This window comes from Asterias rubens, chromosome 9 (genome assembly GCF_902459465.1).
Source record: "Asterias rubens chromosome 9, eAstRub1.3, whole genome shotgun sequence".
NCBI classification, from domain to species: Eukaryota; Metazoa; Echinodermata; class Asteroidea; order Forcipulatida; family Asteriidae; genus Asterias; species Asterias rubens.
Genome location: NC_047070.1, coordinates 10308934 through 10323182, shown reverse-complemented (window position 1 = coordinate 10323182; position 14249 = coordinate 10308934). Strand labels below are relative to the sequence as shown.

Here is a 14249-nt window from a genome sequence, read left to right as displayed (position 1 = left end):
CACATGGCAGACTGAGAGTACGAACAAAAATGGGAATTCCTTAACGTTGGGAGCTGCATTATTTCATGAAAATGACGGATTTGTGAAGAATATATGACGATCAAAACCCACCGCAGAAAAACATATGCTGCCATGGAATGTGAATCTGTTGAAATTAGTGGCTTGTTGCAGGTAAGATTTGAGTTATGAAGCTGTGAAAATTTTCCGCCCCAGAAATGTACCCTGATGTCCAGGACGTCACTGTAGTACGAAACGAAAGTGTAAGGCCACCAGGGCTACTCTGCATCCTGCTTTGTTACCATTACAATTAAAGCAACGATAATCAATATAGGAAATGTGCAAAAAAAATTCACTCATAGCTACATTTCTATCATGCAATATTTCAGGTACTAAGTCTTACAGGCAGTGGACACTATTGGTAATTACTCAAAAATAATTATCAGCATAAAACCTTACTTGGTGACGAGATGGTGGAAGAAATGAGTAATGGGGAGAGGTTGATAGTATTAAACATTGTAAGAAACAGCTTCCTCTGAAGTAACATAGTTTTTGAAAAAAAAGTAATTTTACATGGATATGATTTCGAGACCTCAGATTTAGAATTTGAGGTCTTGAAATCAAAGCACACAACTTCTTGAGACAAGGGTGTTTTTTCTTTCGTTGTTACACGTATCTCGCAACTTCGACGACCAATTGAGCTCAAATCAGGTGTGTTATTTTATGCATATGTTGAGATACACCAAGTGAGAAGACTGGTCTTTGACAATTACCAATAGTGTCCAGTGTCTTTAAAGTCATGAAAACATTGGTTGTGTACTAGGGCCTTTCTCAAACCTCGCATTGGACTCCGGCTCTGTGCGCTTCTTACGCAGTGGAAACGCAGTGAGCAGTGAGTATGAGCTGGCCTTGTAAGGCTTATACATTTTTGGAGCAGCATGTATTTGGCATGTGGTTGTACATCAGCAGACTGGCAGACAGAGCCTGGGCCTGGAGCCCCGAGCAGAGGTTTGAGAAAGGCCCCCAGTGAGAGTAAATTTCATGACTTGGGAGACCCATACTGGAGTTTGTTTTCTTTAAAAACTGAAAATGGCCTCAACAAGACTAAGGCAAAGCGAGACGATACGATTTACATCTCCAAATGTAAACACATCAACTTATTAAATACAAAAAGGTGCATAACCAAAGCTTATACATTATAACACTTGCATTGGCAAATGGTCACTGCATTAGATTTTAGAGACGGAGCGGTCACACCAGAATCTGCATTGTTCAAGTTGTTATACGGAAATAATTTTGTTCCTTCTTCATAGTCACCACAATAAAACATTAAAAGAAATGTTTTTGAAATCATGATCAGTTATGTTGAAACATCACAGTCATACTTGATTATGCACAATGCATTTTTTCACACTAAATTGGTAAATGGTCAGAATCGTTCATTCTATTATTAGTTTAAATCATTTTTTTTTTTTTTTTAACTGACTGGCCTGTGTAGTGCAGGCGTACATAATGGTATATTTCACTAAAGAACATTCAAAATCAAATTGGTGTACATTGTACAAAACACGTCACGCTGAAAGAGAGGGTATACCTTTCGTAATTTCTCATAACTTAAAGGAACACGTTGCCTAGGCTTGGATGAGTTGGTCTGTAAAAAGCGTTTGTAACTGTTTGTTATAAAATGCAGATGATTGGAAAGATGTTTTAAAAGTAGAATACAATGATCAACACAAATTTGCCACGAAATTGCGAGGTTTTCCTTTTACTTTGCGAATTAACACGGTCGGCCATTTATGGGAGTCAAAAATTTGACTCCCATAAATGGCTGACCGTGTTAGTCGACGAGGTAAAAGGAAAACCGTGCAATTTCGAGGCATGTTTGTGTGGACCATTGTATTCTACTTTTAAAACATCTTTCTAACCATATGCATTTGATAACAAATGGTTACAAACGCTTTCCAAAGACCAACTCGACCGATCCAAGGCAACGAGTTCCTTTAATGGCCATAAAAAAAACTTACTTGGTAAGTAGCACTGCAGTTATTAATACATCTTGAGAAACAATGCCCTTCAAAGGAATGTGGTTTTAGAAAAAGAAATTCAAAAACTTATCAATCTGAGAAACATTTCCCAGATTGTGTATTCTAATTACGAATCATTTTTCCTGCGTGGACATAACCCCTCCAGATTTTTGATGATCTCCCAAAAACCACATTAATTGAAATGAAATTTACACAGGTTTGTTTTGTTGTCTATATCTACACTTATATAGGATTAAAACAAAACTAAGGCCGTGTCCGAAACGGCGACTTCGGCTACAGCTACGGCTAGATCGCGCGCGTCTGCTATTCTTCAACACTGGTAGACGCGCTGATCTAGACGTAGCTGTAGCCGAAGTCGTTGTTTCGGACACGGCCTAACACTCCAAAAACCAAAACCCAGAGGTATACTTTGCCTTCAATGGCCATCAGAAGAAGAGTATATGTAGAAAGTTTGGGCTGCTGTTTGCTGTTCGTACGAGGGTACAATGTAAAGAGGGGGTCACTTTTAACAAAAATGTACTTTTATCAAAGGAAGTTACATGAATACAGGACCACCTCCTTATATATGGCCAAATCCGAATTGACGGCTACAGCTACGGCTACAGCTGTTGCTTAGGGTGTTGCTAAGGACGTCCTATACCTCAACGCATGGTGACGTAGAAATCTAGCCGTAGCCGTAGCTGTAGCCGCTAATTCGGACAGGGCCCAAGTTCTAATAGATGTGCAATACACATTTCATAGATGCAATAGATTTAACAAAATTCTACATCTATACATTAAGAGCAAGAATATAGGAATACATTGAAGTAGATTAAAAAATTTGAAAGATTCCTTATTCCAATAAATGAATCTCTTCAATAATGTTTTAAAAATTGTCCAGGTGACGTCAGCTGATGTGCTTTGTCTTCTATGGTACAAAGCCATGTTAGTTTGTTTGTTTTATGAGATGATCTTCCCATCAAGGGAACTCATCAAACTCCAACAAGGGGATATAAACGCCAAGCTGGCAACAGCAAACCTCTCTCATACTAAACATTGGTTTAACGTCTACCATTATGAATTGCACAAATCGAGAAATTGTGATTTAGTACCAAGACGACAATACTTTAGTCATTATGAAATCAGTGGTTAGCTTGGGAGATTTGAACCCACAACCTTGTAATTGCAAGTCTAGCAGTCTGACCGCTAGTCGTCTTGTACAAAATGATAACCCCCGTGGGATACATGTACAGTACATCACTCATGTTTCCCTGAGCCATGTACATGCGTCTTTGTAGGACATCCTGTGATTGGTTCTTGACCAATAACAGTTCAGCACCATGCTCATAATAGCAAGTAATAAACCAACAGATGTAGCTTCAACTTTAAATTCAAGTCTTCTTTTCCCCTCGTCCCATTTTTGCTTGTGTACCAATAAGTAACAGTTTCTGTCATAAACCCTCACCCTCCAAAATCATCTATATCCCCTTTTCCGATATGAAGGTTTCCAGAGGAATGGGGGACTTGGGCCCAGATAACAACAGTATATAACTGGGCCAGGCATTCCAATCTTATCCAAGTCCAAACATGTTGTAGTGGAGTGGCATAGGAAAGGAGATTATTGGAGGATTAAGGGCACATGTAGGCAAGTTGGCCTCGAGAGTCAGGGTTTGCAAATGTTACAGATCTCAATCTGTGCCTGAGTACAAAATCAATGTACGCTTAACCTCTATCCCCCTTCCCTAAACCTGTATACCCTTTTCCCAATTGCTATTTAACCTGTCAATTACCACCCTAGGACTGTCCCAATAATATTATCTGCTTGACACCCAAGCATGAAATAAAGTGGTTGTAGGATTTAGTCTTTTAAAAAAAGGTCGCAACAGATTTCTGGAGCTACATATATGGCAGTGTATATAGCCTCAATACGATTCATGGTTCTTTTTAAAAAACAGCCTAGGGGTCGTTACTGGAAGCTGCTGGTTTTTTTTTTCCATTTTTTTTTTTCACTCAAACGATTGTCAGAGATATACAAAGCAATTATATAATAAAAATGTGGCAATGAATTCTCTCTCAGTCCTTGGACAAGGATACCATTAATTCCATGACTTGTTTAACGTTGTCGCTTCCTGCGTTCAGTACTGTCTGTGTCTCCACTACATGGACCTCTCGTTCTTGGGACGGGACGGATGGACTGAGGGCTGATATAAACTCGGCTCCTCGCTTCGCTTTGGCCTGATCCTGGTTTTTAAAAACGAAAAAGGGAAACAAACCGCAGTTAGTATTTTACATTTTTGCTGATTACTAAAATTTGTGCATGGATTTACACAGATGCCAAGGCCTCTGTTGCCCTGGGCCCAATTTCATAGAGCTGCTAAGCACAAAAATTTGCTTAGCATGAAATTTCTTACTTAATAAAAACAGGATTACCAACCAAATTTCTATGTGATTTTTCAGGATGAGCAAACAACAGCTGAATACCAGTAACAAGAAATATGCAACAAATTGAAATTTGGTTGGTAATCCGGTTTTTATACCAAGGAAGAAATTTCACGCTTAGCAAATTTTTGTGCTAAGCAGCTCTATAAAATTGGGCCCTGGTATTGGCCTTGGTGCCCCTTCAAAAGTTGCTCATAATAATAATAGTAATAATAATACCAAAACTTATATAGCGCCCTAATCAGGTAAACATGCTCTAGGGCGATGAACATGGAAAAATAGACAAACTAAAAATAAGAAAATACGGAATTATATCAACGGGACCTAAAGATTTTCCACAGGAAATACCTTCTGCAAAATGAGAACAGATTTGCTCTCTTGGATGAAATTCCAGGCCCGAGTGTTATAATCTTTGCGCTAATGCCTTGCTGCTGTGTACATAATAGAAGTCCATCAACAGACAATGGGAGTCGGGTTGGTCATTTTGGAAAATTTGGATTGATGTTCCCATTTTGGGGCAATACATGTACCCTCAACTTGGCAAGACTCAAATGTTGAATGTATTGTGATGATGGTGTCTGGGTAGTTCATTTTCCTCCTGCCAAACCGCGGCTAGAGGAAAATGAACTACCCAGACACCATCACCAGAGACACTAATCTCAATCAAACCGAGACCCAACAACTCATGAGGGACAAAGCAACCTGGCACCACTTCATCAAAGCTGCTTCTACTATTCCGTCCAAGGACGAAGGAAGATGATGAAGATGATTGAATGTAGCTCAATGATTATGACTTTGGTGATCTTCACGAATGAAATCATTACAGTTCACATGGCTCAAATTTGTACACTGGACCACAGACCCGAGGCCAAAAACCAAAGGTACACTCTGTCTTGAAACCACCTAATAGGAGACACTTTACCTGTTTATTTGCAATGAGAACCAGGGGCACACTCTTGAGCCTTTCATCAGCAAGAAGTTTGTGCAGTTCCTCTTTGGCTTCTGGTAATCGGGCCTCATCAACGGCATCAACAACAAATACTAAGACGTCAGTTCCTTTGATGAAGTTCTCCCAGTACAGGCGCACACTCTGTTGGCCACCAACTAGAAAAGCAAAATATTATTATGATTTTATGACCAATTGCCTTAACAATAATAATAATAATAACCGTATTTATAACGCGCCTTTTGTCAAAGGATACAAAGCGCCAGGTATTATTACTGCAAGGAATGGGACGAAGTTTGAGATATAAGACCTAATCCTTAGCAACCATGTAATGGTTTACAAGGTGCTGTGGCGCAATATGCTGCCAATCCAGCCAGGAACACTGGGGCGAACCCCTTCTCTTTACGATAAGTGCACGGGTTGTTTTACATGCGTTTACATAACACATAGAACCAATGGCTTTACTTCCCATCCGAAGGACGAAGCAATGGTTAACTGTCTTGCTTAAGGACACAAGTGTCATGGATGGGGATTCGAACCCACACTCTGCTGATCAGAAGTTTGAATTCAGTGCTCTTAACCGCTCGGCCATGATGCTTCTTCCCATGTTTTTTTTCTTCTTGGGGGCAGGGGGGGGGGGGAGAACGAGAGAAACTCAATATTAAAAGCTAAACTGAATAGCTGCCAGGTCACCGATTGCAAGAACACTTTACAGGTAAAATTAAGGCCTTTCTGCGCTACATGTAGCTAGCCAGTGAAAATTTGCTTGACAGAATTCCCTGCTTCCATAAGCGCTGATTCTTTGCTTACAGTAAGCAGAGCCATGAAATTGGGCCTGTTTGGTTTAGGACTGCATTATAAGCAGTGGCTACAAAAGCAATGTAATTTTTTTATTTTATAAAACTTGGATTCAGGGACCTGATGAAAGCATAAAAAGATGAAGAGCTGCCCATAACAAAGCTAGAAACGAGATGCATACAAGAACTTTAAAAAGAAGGATCATTAAAATAAAACCTGAAACTACTGCTTATGGACATAGTCCGACTAGGCGTGTGGTTCAACCACACTTTGAGGGCCCAGAACCCAGGCCTGATACTTCACGGAGGCAACGGAGGCAATTGCCTCCGTTGCCCCTTGTCATTGCCTTGGTGCCCTTGAAATGCTCCAGTAGAAATTTACAATTTCCTCATAGGGTGCCCTTTGCCAAAGAGACAATGCCTTGGTGCCCATGCCCTTTAAAAAACGAAGTATACAGGCCTGAGAACCCCGTAGGCTATCGATTTGCAGATCACCCAACTCAGGCCTGTATGTCTCGTTTTTGAAAAGGCAAGGGCACCAAGGCATTTTCTCCTTGCTACAGGGCACCCTATGAAAACAAATTATAAATTTCTACTGTGTATAGCATTTTAAGGGCACCAAGACCATTGTCTTGGGGCTTGGAGGCAATCGCCTTCGTTGCCTCCATGAAGTATCAGGCCCATTTAAACCTACATACCTACTCTTCACCACAATTTAAAAAGATTCAAGAAAGAAACAAGACTTTACCTTCCCATATGTTGAGTGTAGCAGCTTTTGTCTGTACGCACATTACATTGAAACCTTCTGTTGGATCTGGAGGCCCTGAGCTTTCAGAATGTGTCAGGCAGCGTAGCAGACTGCTTTTGCCGGAGTTATCAAGACCCAAAACCAAGATGCGCTTCTCCGGTAAATCCTTAAGTATTATATGTAAAAGAATATGTACATTTTAAATGGACATATTCAGGAAAATAAAAACTCTTACAACAATACTTCTGCTACAGATCAGGGCCAAATTTCATAGAGCTGCTAAGCGGTCGCACTAAATACCGACAACTCACAACCCCTCACGACAACAAATTTTTAATGCACTTTAAAAGAACATAAGTCCACCATCAAATAAATGTAAAAGAGTCATACATGTATGCATCTAACTCACTGTGGAAAAAATTGTATTTTTAACTGCAAAAAAAAGGTTGTTTTACCCTGAATTAGTAACGACCGCAAACATTTGTCATGTTGTCTTTCGACGTACAGTACCTGTAGTACCTGGATGTTACCATTATACTGCTGGGGTAAATTCTAAGGGTTGAGTTGTATTTTTGCCTTCCTTTTTGGTATTAGCTGCTGTTTATTTCTGTAATGTAAAATTACTAAGCCGCCAATCTGGAATTTGAAGTTACAAGGGGATATTTAAATATAATATTTTGTTCCAACTCCATGAGAGGCACATAAATAAAATGGTAAATAATCGTCTTGCATTTTGTATTACCTTTGCGGTGTAATGCTAATGGTACTTACAGGTACGTCAAAAGACAACACAGCTGATATTACCGTTTGTTACTAAATCTGGTTAAAAAAGATTTTTACAGATTTTTCAACCGTTTGAAAGTGATTTAGTAGATGCATATAACTCAACTGCATCATGATCTTATATTCAATTATTGTTCTCATAAAGTGCATTTAAAATTTGTTGTTGTGAGTTGTCGTGAGTGGTTGTGAGTTGTCAATATTCTCAGTGCGACCCCTGCTAAGTGCTAGTGCTAAGCCTAACTAAGCACAACAATTTGCTTAGCATGAAATATATTTCTTGATAAAAACAGGATTACCAGCCAACCAAATTTCTATTTGTATGGCGCCACCACTTTTTCATTCGATATGTATGATGATTTGAAATAATTTATCGTAGCGTCATACGTTATCATATGTTTTCGGTCCCCAACTTTGATTCCCGTTTACCGCGAAATTGTGCAAGCTGCATAGGTGACAGAAGCTATGCAGTTTACTCACGGTCTGTATTTTCATCAGGCTTAATCATGCTGAGAATAAAGTTTCCTGTCGTTGGTTATGCTCAAACATTTATAAAATGATTGATTTTTGGTACTAATCACTAGTGCATTATTATGCCAACATTCAAGTGAGTCAAAGAAACATCATCCAACCTCGAAAGTTCAAAACAAAATTACTATCTGCTAGATTGAGTTTCATTCTGCTTTAGTCACTAGATTGATCACGTGAGGTGGTTACTATTTGGGATTCTATGGTGCGCAAATGTGGGGAAAATATTAAAATATTTTAAGTGAAAATTACAACAATTTTTTTATTTTATTTACTGCATAACTGTTATAAATTCCGATAAGCGTAATAAATATTAAGTCTACATTTAAGAGAAAAAATGATAGATTGGTTTCTTATCTCCTGAAACCAAACATTGTAATACTGGTTTGAAATGGAGGAAAACGGATTGTTATGAAGTGTGAGTGCATCAAGGGGGGGGGGGGGGGGGGGGGGGGGGGGGTGGGGTGTTTTACTTTCATGCCTTATTATGATGCCATTGATGGTATCTCTGGATTCTAATAGTAGCCATAATGCCTTAGGACAAAAATGTAATTAAATTTGTTAAGTAGTAATTGAATAATATTTTTGATTTACTTTCATACTAGCTTCTGAATATTCAATAAAATACCAACCAATGAAAGTTGTGAAAACATATGACGTTGCTCCAATGTCGTACATGCACAAGCACTGTTGTTAGTTAAATGGTGGACTGTCTCTCGCAATGTAAAACCAAAACTTTAAAAATTTCAACACACCATGAAGTGAAAGTGTTATTGTTAAAAAATTGGATGGATGATTTGAAAAAAAAATATTTAGTTTTTGATTGTGAACAATTTTCCTGTTATCTTACTGAAAACACATGACACCAGGATACCTCAATTGTCAATTTGTCAATTGAGGGGTGACTGAGAGATTTCCCTTTTTGTAAAAAATTAGTGAAAAAGTGGTGGCGCCTTTAAGCAAGATAAAAAAGGGCGGATAACTTTCCGTATGGCGCCACCACTTTTTCACTCATTTTTACAAAAAGGGATATATCAATCAGGTAAATTAGATACTATATTATTTTATTTCGGATGAAAAAGTGGTGGCGCCATACTGAAACTTTTCCGTGTAGTGTAACTAACAGTAAAAGAAACAAGTGTAAACCACTTGCTTGCAGTCAAACTCGCCATTGGTTCACACACACTTAATATTGAACAAAAGAGAAGAAATCCGATTGCCAAAAATCAATGTTTTCATACCGTCTCTGCAACCTCCTGGATGGCCATGTCACCCCCTTGAAGCTCGGCAGACTTCCTCCTGTGTCTAAGGATTGCGTAGACAACCCCAGTAATAACGGCTCCGGACCCAACGATAACCGTAGCCTTTTTCCACAAACACAAATCCCTGAACCAAGTTGCACCTTCCGCCATGTTACTTCGGTAACCCACTGCAGTAGGTCTTGACCTGTCACACTGTTTTTCCAATTCATTACGTTTACGTGTGAAGTGCATTTTCTAGCGGTGGGGATGATCCAGACTGTTTCTGAAAGACTGGACAAAAGAGACGAGCGCCCTCTAATGGCGGAGAAGAGAACAGCGGTCAAACAAACACGCAAAAGCAGTTTGTTTTTGCAGAGAGCAAGTTTATGGTTTTTGCAGTAAACAATTTTTTTTAAATTCTTTCATCTTAAAAAAATTACAGCATTGTACATGAAAAATATAGCAAGGAGTACCAACGGACCATATAAAAGCGATAAGGAAAAAGCTACACTGAAAACTGAAAATAATTATTTTAATTTATTATTATGTTATTGATTTATTTAGTTTGTTTGTTTGTGTGCGTTTGTTTATTTGTTTGTAGATGCTTCCAAAAAGGGGACCGCAGTAAAAGTTCCCAAAGGTCCCCAAAGAGGTTGTATGCCTTCAATCTAATAAATTGTGATTCAGTTCAGAAGCTCAGTAATCGTTTATAACCAGCTTGTTTATTTAAATATAATTATAATTAATTAATTAATCAATCAATTATTAGTCAAATCTAAAGCACATGGATAATCTCGCGCGATCAACAAAACATCTGCCAAACATGATTATAAAGAATAGAGGGGGAGACTGGGATAACTAAAAAAGAGGGGGCCTTCTAGTGACCTCCGTGGTGTAATACAAACATTAATTTTGCGTTTTCGAATTGATGGTTATAAGCAGTTTAGGCCTCATATTTAAAACGACACCGTATTAAAAAAACTCAAATTGTTTATTTTAGTTTTCAATATTACTCTTTTTGACCCACGTCTACTTTGAGTTTGATTATCCCGAGCATGGCGAGGTAGTCCAAATGATGGCCCATGTAAAACAATTTGAATAGCGGGACTTAGAACCTTTTGCTTCCTAATTAGCAGTTATATAACAGATGATGCCGCATCATCAAACCATCATCTTTAAATATTGTGATTATTTCCAGAAAGAACCCCATAATGACCGCCCCCCCCCCAAACAAAAACCCCAAAACTTTGTCAGTCAGGATCATAGAGCGCACGCGTCATAAAATGAATAAACATTATATAGGAGATCACGTGACAAAATTGATAACAAGATGGCGGCGATTTAAATGAATAATATGGGAGCGTCAACCTTCTCAAAATATTTGCAACGTAACGACGGAATTTCTTCTTATTTGTTGAAGTGTAAACAGATGTGAGTATCCTTAAAGTTTATGAACTGTTTTGGGTATTGCTTGTGTGAAAATTTAAGACCCATATACTATAAAATTGCCTTCAAACTAAAATCTAGCTTAAAAAAATAACAACAAACACGGACGTCAAATTGTGTGAGTGACAGTTGTGTTTTGAGGCCAGATGAATGTTGACTTGTTTTGGGGTTACTCTTTTGTCTCGGTCTTTTCGAGAAAAAACCCCAATAACAATAATTTCAGGCATCGATATCAGGATATAGAGTTCGGATAACTTTCCGTATGGCGCCACCACTTTTTTACTCATTTTTACAAAAAGGGATTCATTTATATCATTGAGGTAAATTAGATACTATATTATTTCACATCGAATTTCACATTCGAAATAAAATAATATAGTATCTAATTTACCTGGTTGATATATCCTTTTTTGTAAAAATGAGTGGAAAAGTGGTGGCGCCATACGGAAAGTTATCCTTTTAATTTTAAAATTTGCAACTTACTAAAACAACCAGCCGCTGATTTCACAATGACTAGAATAAATGTTGGGATATTGTCGTCTAGTAACACCAACATGACCAAGCTGGCAACAACCGATCTCTCTCATAAAATCTTCCTCCATGCTCTACGTACAAACATTGTTTTACCATCTATGATTTATGAATTGCACAAGTCAAGAAACTGATTCAGTAACTAGACGACAATATCCCAACATTTATTCTAGTCATTGTGAAATCAGCGGCTGGTTGTTTAAGTAAGTTGCAATTTTTAAAATTTTAAAATAAAAAAATTAATACAAAACATGATTTAAATAAATATGAGCGAAAAGGGTCATTGTTGTGGGAGTTTGTCAAATTCCATTGATGAGGATTGAGGGGAAGATCAAATAAACATCAAACAACAAACTTGTATTTTCCTGTTGTTATTTTTGGCTGGGTAAAAAACAAAACAATTATTAATAATATTAGGCAAGTGGAAAATAATTATTGCTAAACTGAAGGCCGGTGGCGTTTAGTAAGAGTCATGAAGTTGATTGTTGTCATTATCATGTCATATCAAACTATAGGGATAACTTTCCGTATGGCGCCACCACTTTTTCACTCATTTTTACAAAAAGGGATATCTCATTGAGGTAAATAAGTTACTATATATATTATTTCATATCGAATGAAAAAGTGGTGGCGCCATACGGAAAATTTTCCAACTATAGGCCTAGATGATGATTATGATTCAATAATACCTACTTACTATTTTTATACCGCCTACTTGTTTAATGTTATTGTAGATTTGCGGCAAACACCACACCATGTGAAAATCTAGTGTTGGTTTAGTTGCGATAACATAACCCTCCTCCCCGATGGCGAGGAGGGTTACGTTATCGCAACTAGTGTTGTTGGTTCTGAAAGGAAGCCGATAACTCAACACTTCAGTATGCTCTGATTGTCTTTAGTAGAAGCACAAAAATAAACTGCAAAGGCAATATTGAAAAATGGTTTTTACAACCGTGCCACAATTTTTAATGTTATTATGTTTATAGTCGAGCAAAGTCTAAAACATAATGAATGCCCCTATTTTACTTTTTAGTATTATTTAATAATTCTTAATTTTTTAATCATGAATGGCTTAGAGTGTTCCAACATTTTGATTACGTGTAGTTGAAATGTGACCACGTGAATATGGTACTGACAGTAGAATCTTGGATAAATATACACGTATGATACATGAAAAGCAAAAAAGGACAAAACTACCACCAGATATGTGCCAATATGAGACAACAACATGAACAAGAAGACATTAAAATCACTTAAATGTGGTCCACATAATTGTGTCATACAAATATAAAACTATAAAACAAACTAAAAATATAAGCTGTAAGAAATTTAACACATTCTAGTATGATTAAAAGTAAACTATTTCAAAATGACAGAAATAGGAAAACAGAGTTTACTATAAAGAAAAAAGCCTCAAAATAAACAATGGCACCCACATCTGGTGACATGGTGCCCTACATTTGCTTTTTTGCTGTGGTAGGCCTAGTATACCGGGCATCTGCAAGCCAAATTTACATCTTCCTTTTTATGAAGTGCCCCTTCCCAAAGGGAAATTTGCTATGCCCCCTCAACAACAAAGTTCAACGCCTGATAACAATTAAGCAATTCAAAAGGAAACTTGGTTGGTAATCCTGTTTTCATCAAGGAAGTAAGTTTCATGCTAAGCAAATTTTTGTGCTTAGCAGCTCTAAGAAATTGGGCCCAGATCATAATATTTTTTACAAGACCATTAGTTTAAAATAAGAAAGAATCTTTTCTCGAAGTTTTTATAGTATTAATGGCCATGTGAACAAAATAACATGCTGCTCATCTGGACTTTTAAAAATGTTGGTTAGAGAGGTCTTTTTTCAGTTGTTATTTTCTATTTTGTTGTTATTTTTTGTAAAGATAACCTCCTATGTCTAAGATGGGCGCCATAACATACAGACCTTTCTATCAACGTAACAGCTCATGGTTTTGACAACTGAGGTTGAAAAGCTATGGAAAGCCATAAATGCAAATTAAAAACAAATAGTTTGTAGCAACATTTGATTCACATTTATTCAAAAAACAAATCAACCAATCAAAGATTCGTTTTTTTAAAATAATAAATGACAAAGAATTACCCAAATTTGGAGCGGGCAGGGACAAGTAGGCCTAACAAGTTATTTATTTTACTTGGCCTAAACTTTTTTTAAACCAGCAAAGAGATCAATATTATGGAAGTTTATTTTAATAACCAACAAAATTGTAAGATATTTAATAGACTCAAAAAGTCAACATTCGTGGTTTTTTTATGCTAATATACAGTGAGGTACATCATGTCCATTATTTTATTCAATTGAAAAACACAAGACTGCCGGACTTGTCCAACTCACTGCGTTTCCGAAATTGCTGGCCTCATGCAAGCCTGCAGTCAATTTGATCCCTGGAGTGAAAGTTGTGCATGGGATTTTCACAAAAAGTAACCAACATGCATGACATGTGTGCATTGTACTGTACAATTTATGCAGATAGTTATTTTGCCTTACATACTTTTCTTTTTTTATTCATAAACTGGATTGTTGAAATCAATTGATCACTATGTTGGCCCAGACATATTGTTTAGAAATTCCATTGTTTATTGGTGTAGGACAAAATATTTGGGATACGTGCTTCATTGCACTAATTTTCGTCCAGATGTTGCTCATTTCTTACACAGAAGTTATTTTTGTGTCCAGGAATGTGTTCCTAAAAGGATGAATGATGCACATTAAATGTGTACAATATATGTGCGTAGGGCGTGTATGCTGC

The 14249-nt window shown here is 37.4% G+C and overlaps 2 protein-coding genes across 3 annotated transcripts in view; one reads left to right on the top strand and one right to left on the bottom strand.

The window, feature by feature from the left end:
- Positions 1–3037: 3037 nt before the first annotated feature.
- LOC117295156 (ADP-ribosylation factor-like protein 3) lies at positions 3038–9710 on the bottom strand. The gene is made up of 4 exons (XM_033777723.1): positions 9501–9710; positions 6952–7117; positions 5383–5564; positions 3038–4262 (listed from the first exon to the last, which is right to left on the bottom strand). The coding sequence occupies exons 1-4, from the start codon at positions 9669–9671 to the stop codon at positions 4095–4097; spliced, it is 687 nt and encodes a 228-aa protein (XP_033633614.1). The 5' UTR covers positions 9672–9710; the 3' UTR covers positions 3038–4094.
- A 1130-nt stretch (positions 9711–10840) lies between these two features.
- LOC117294586 overlaps positions 10841–14249 on the top strand; it is a 28801-nt gene continuing 25392 nt past the window's right edge. For both annotated transcript variants that reach the window (XM_033777065.1, XM_033777063.1), the window contains exon 1: positions 10841–10931. The gene's annotated coding sequence lies outside the window, so the exon portion shown is untranslated. The remainder of the gene's footprint in view (positions 10932–14249) is intronic.

Coding starts and splice junctions, on each gene's coding strand:
- LOC117295156 (XM_033777723.1), bottom strand. CDS start 9,671: ATGGCGGAAGGTGCAACTTGGTTCAGGGATTTGTGTTTGTGGAAAAAG. Junction 5,565..6,951: donor TACACTCAACATATGGGAAG/GTAAAGTCTTGT, acceptor TTGCTTTTCTAG/TTGGTGGCCAACAGAGTGTG. Junction 4,263..5,382: donor TTCTCATTGCAAATAAACAG/GTAAAGTGTCTC, acceptor TTTAAAAACCAG/GATCAGGCCAAAGCGAAGCG.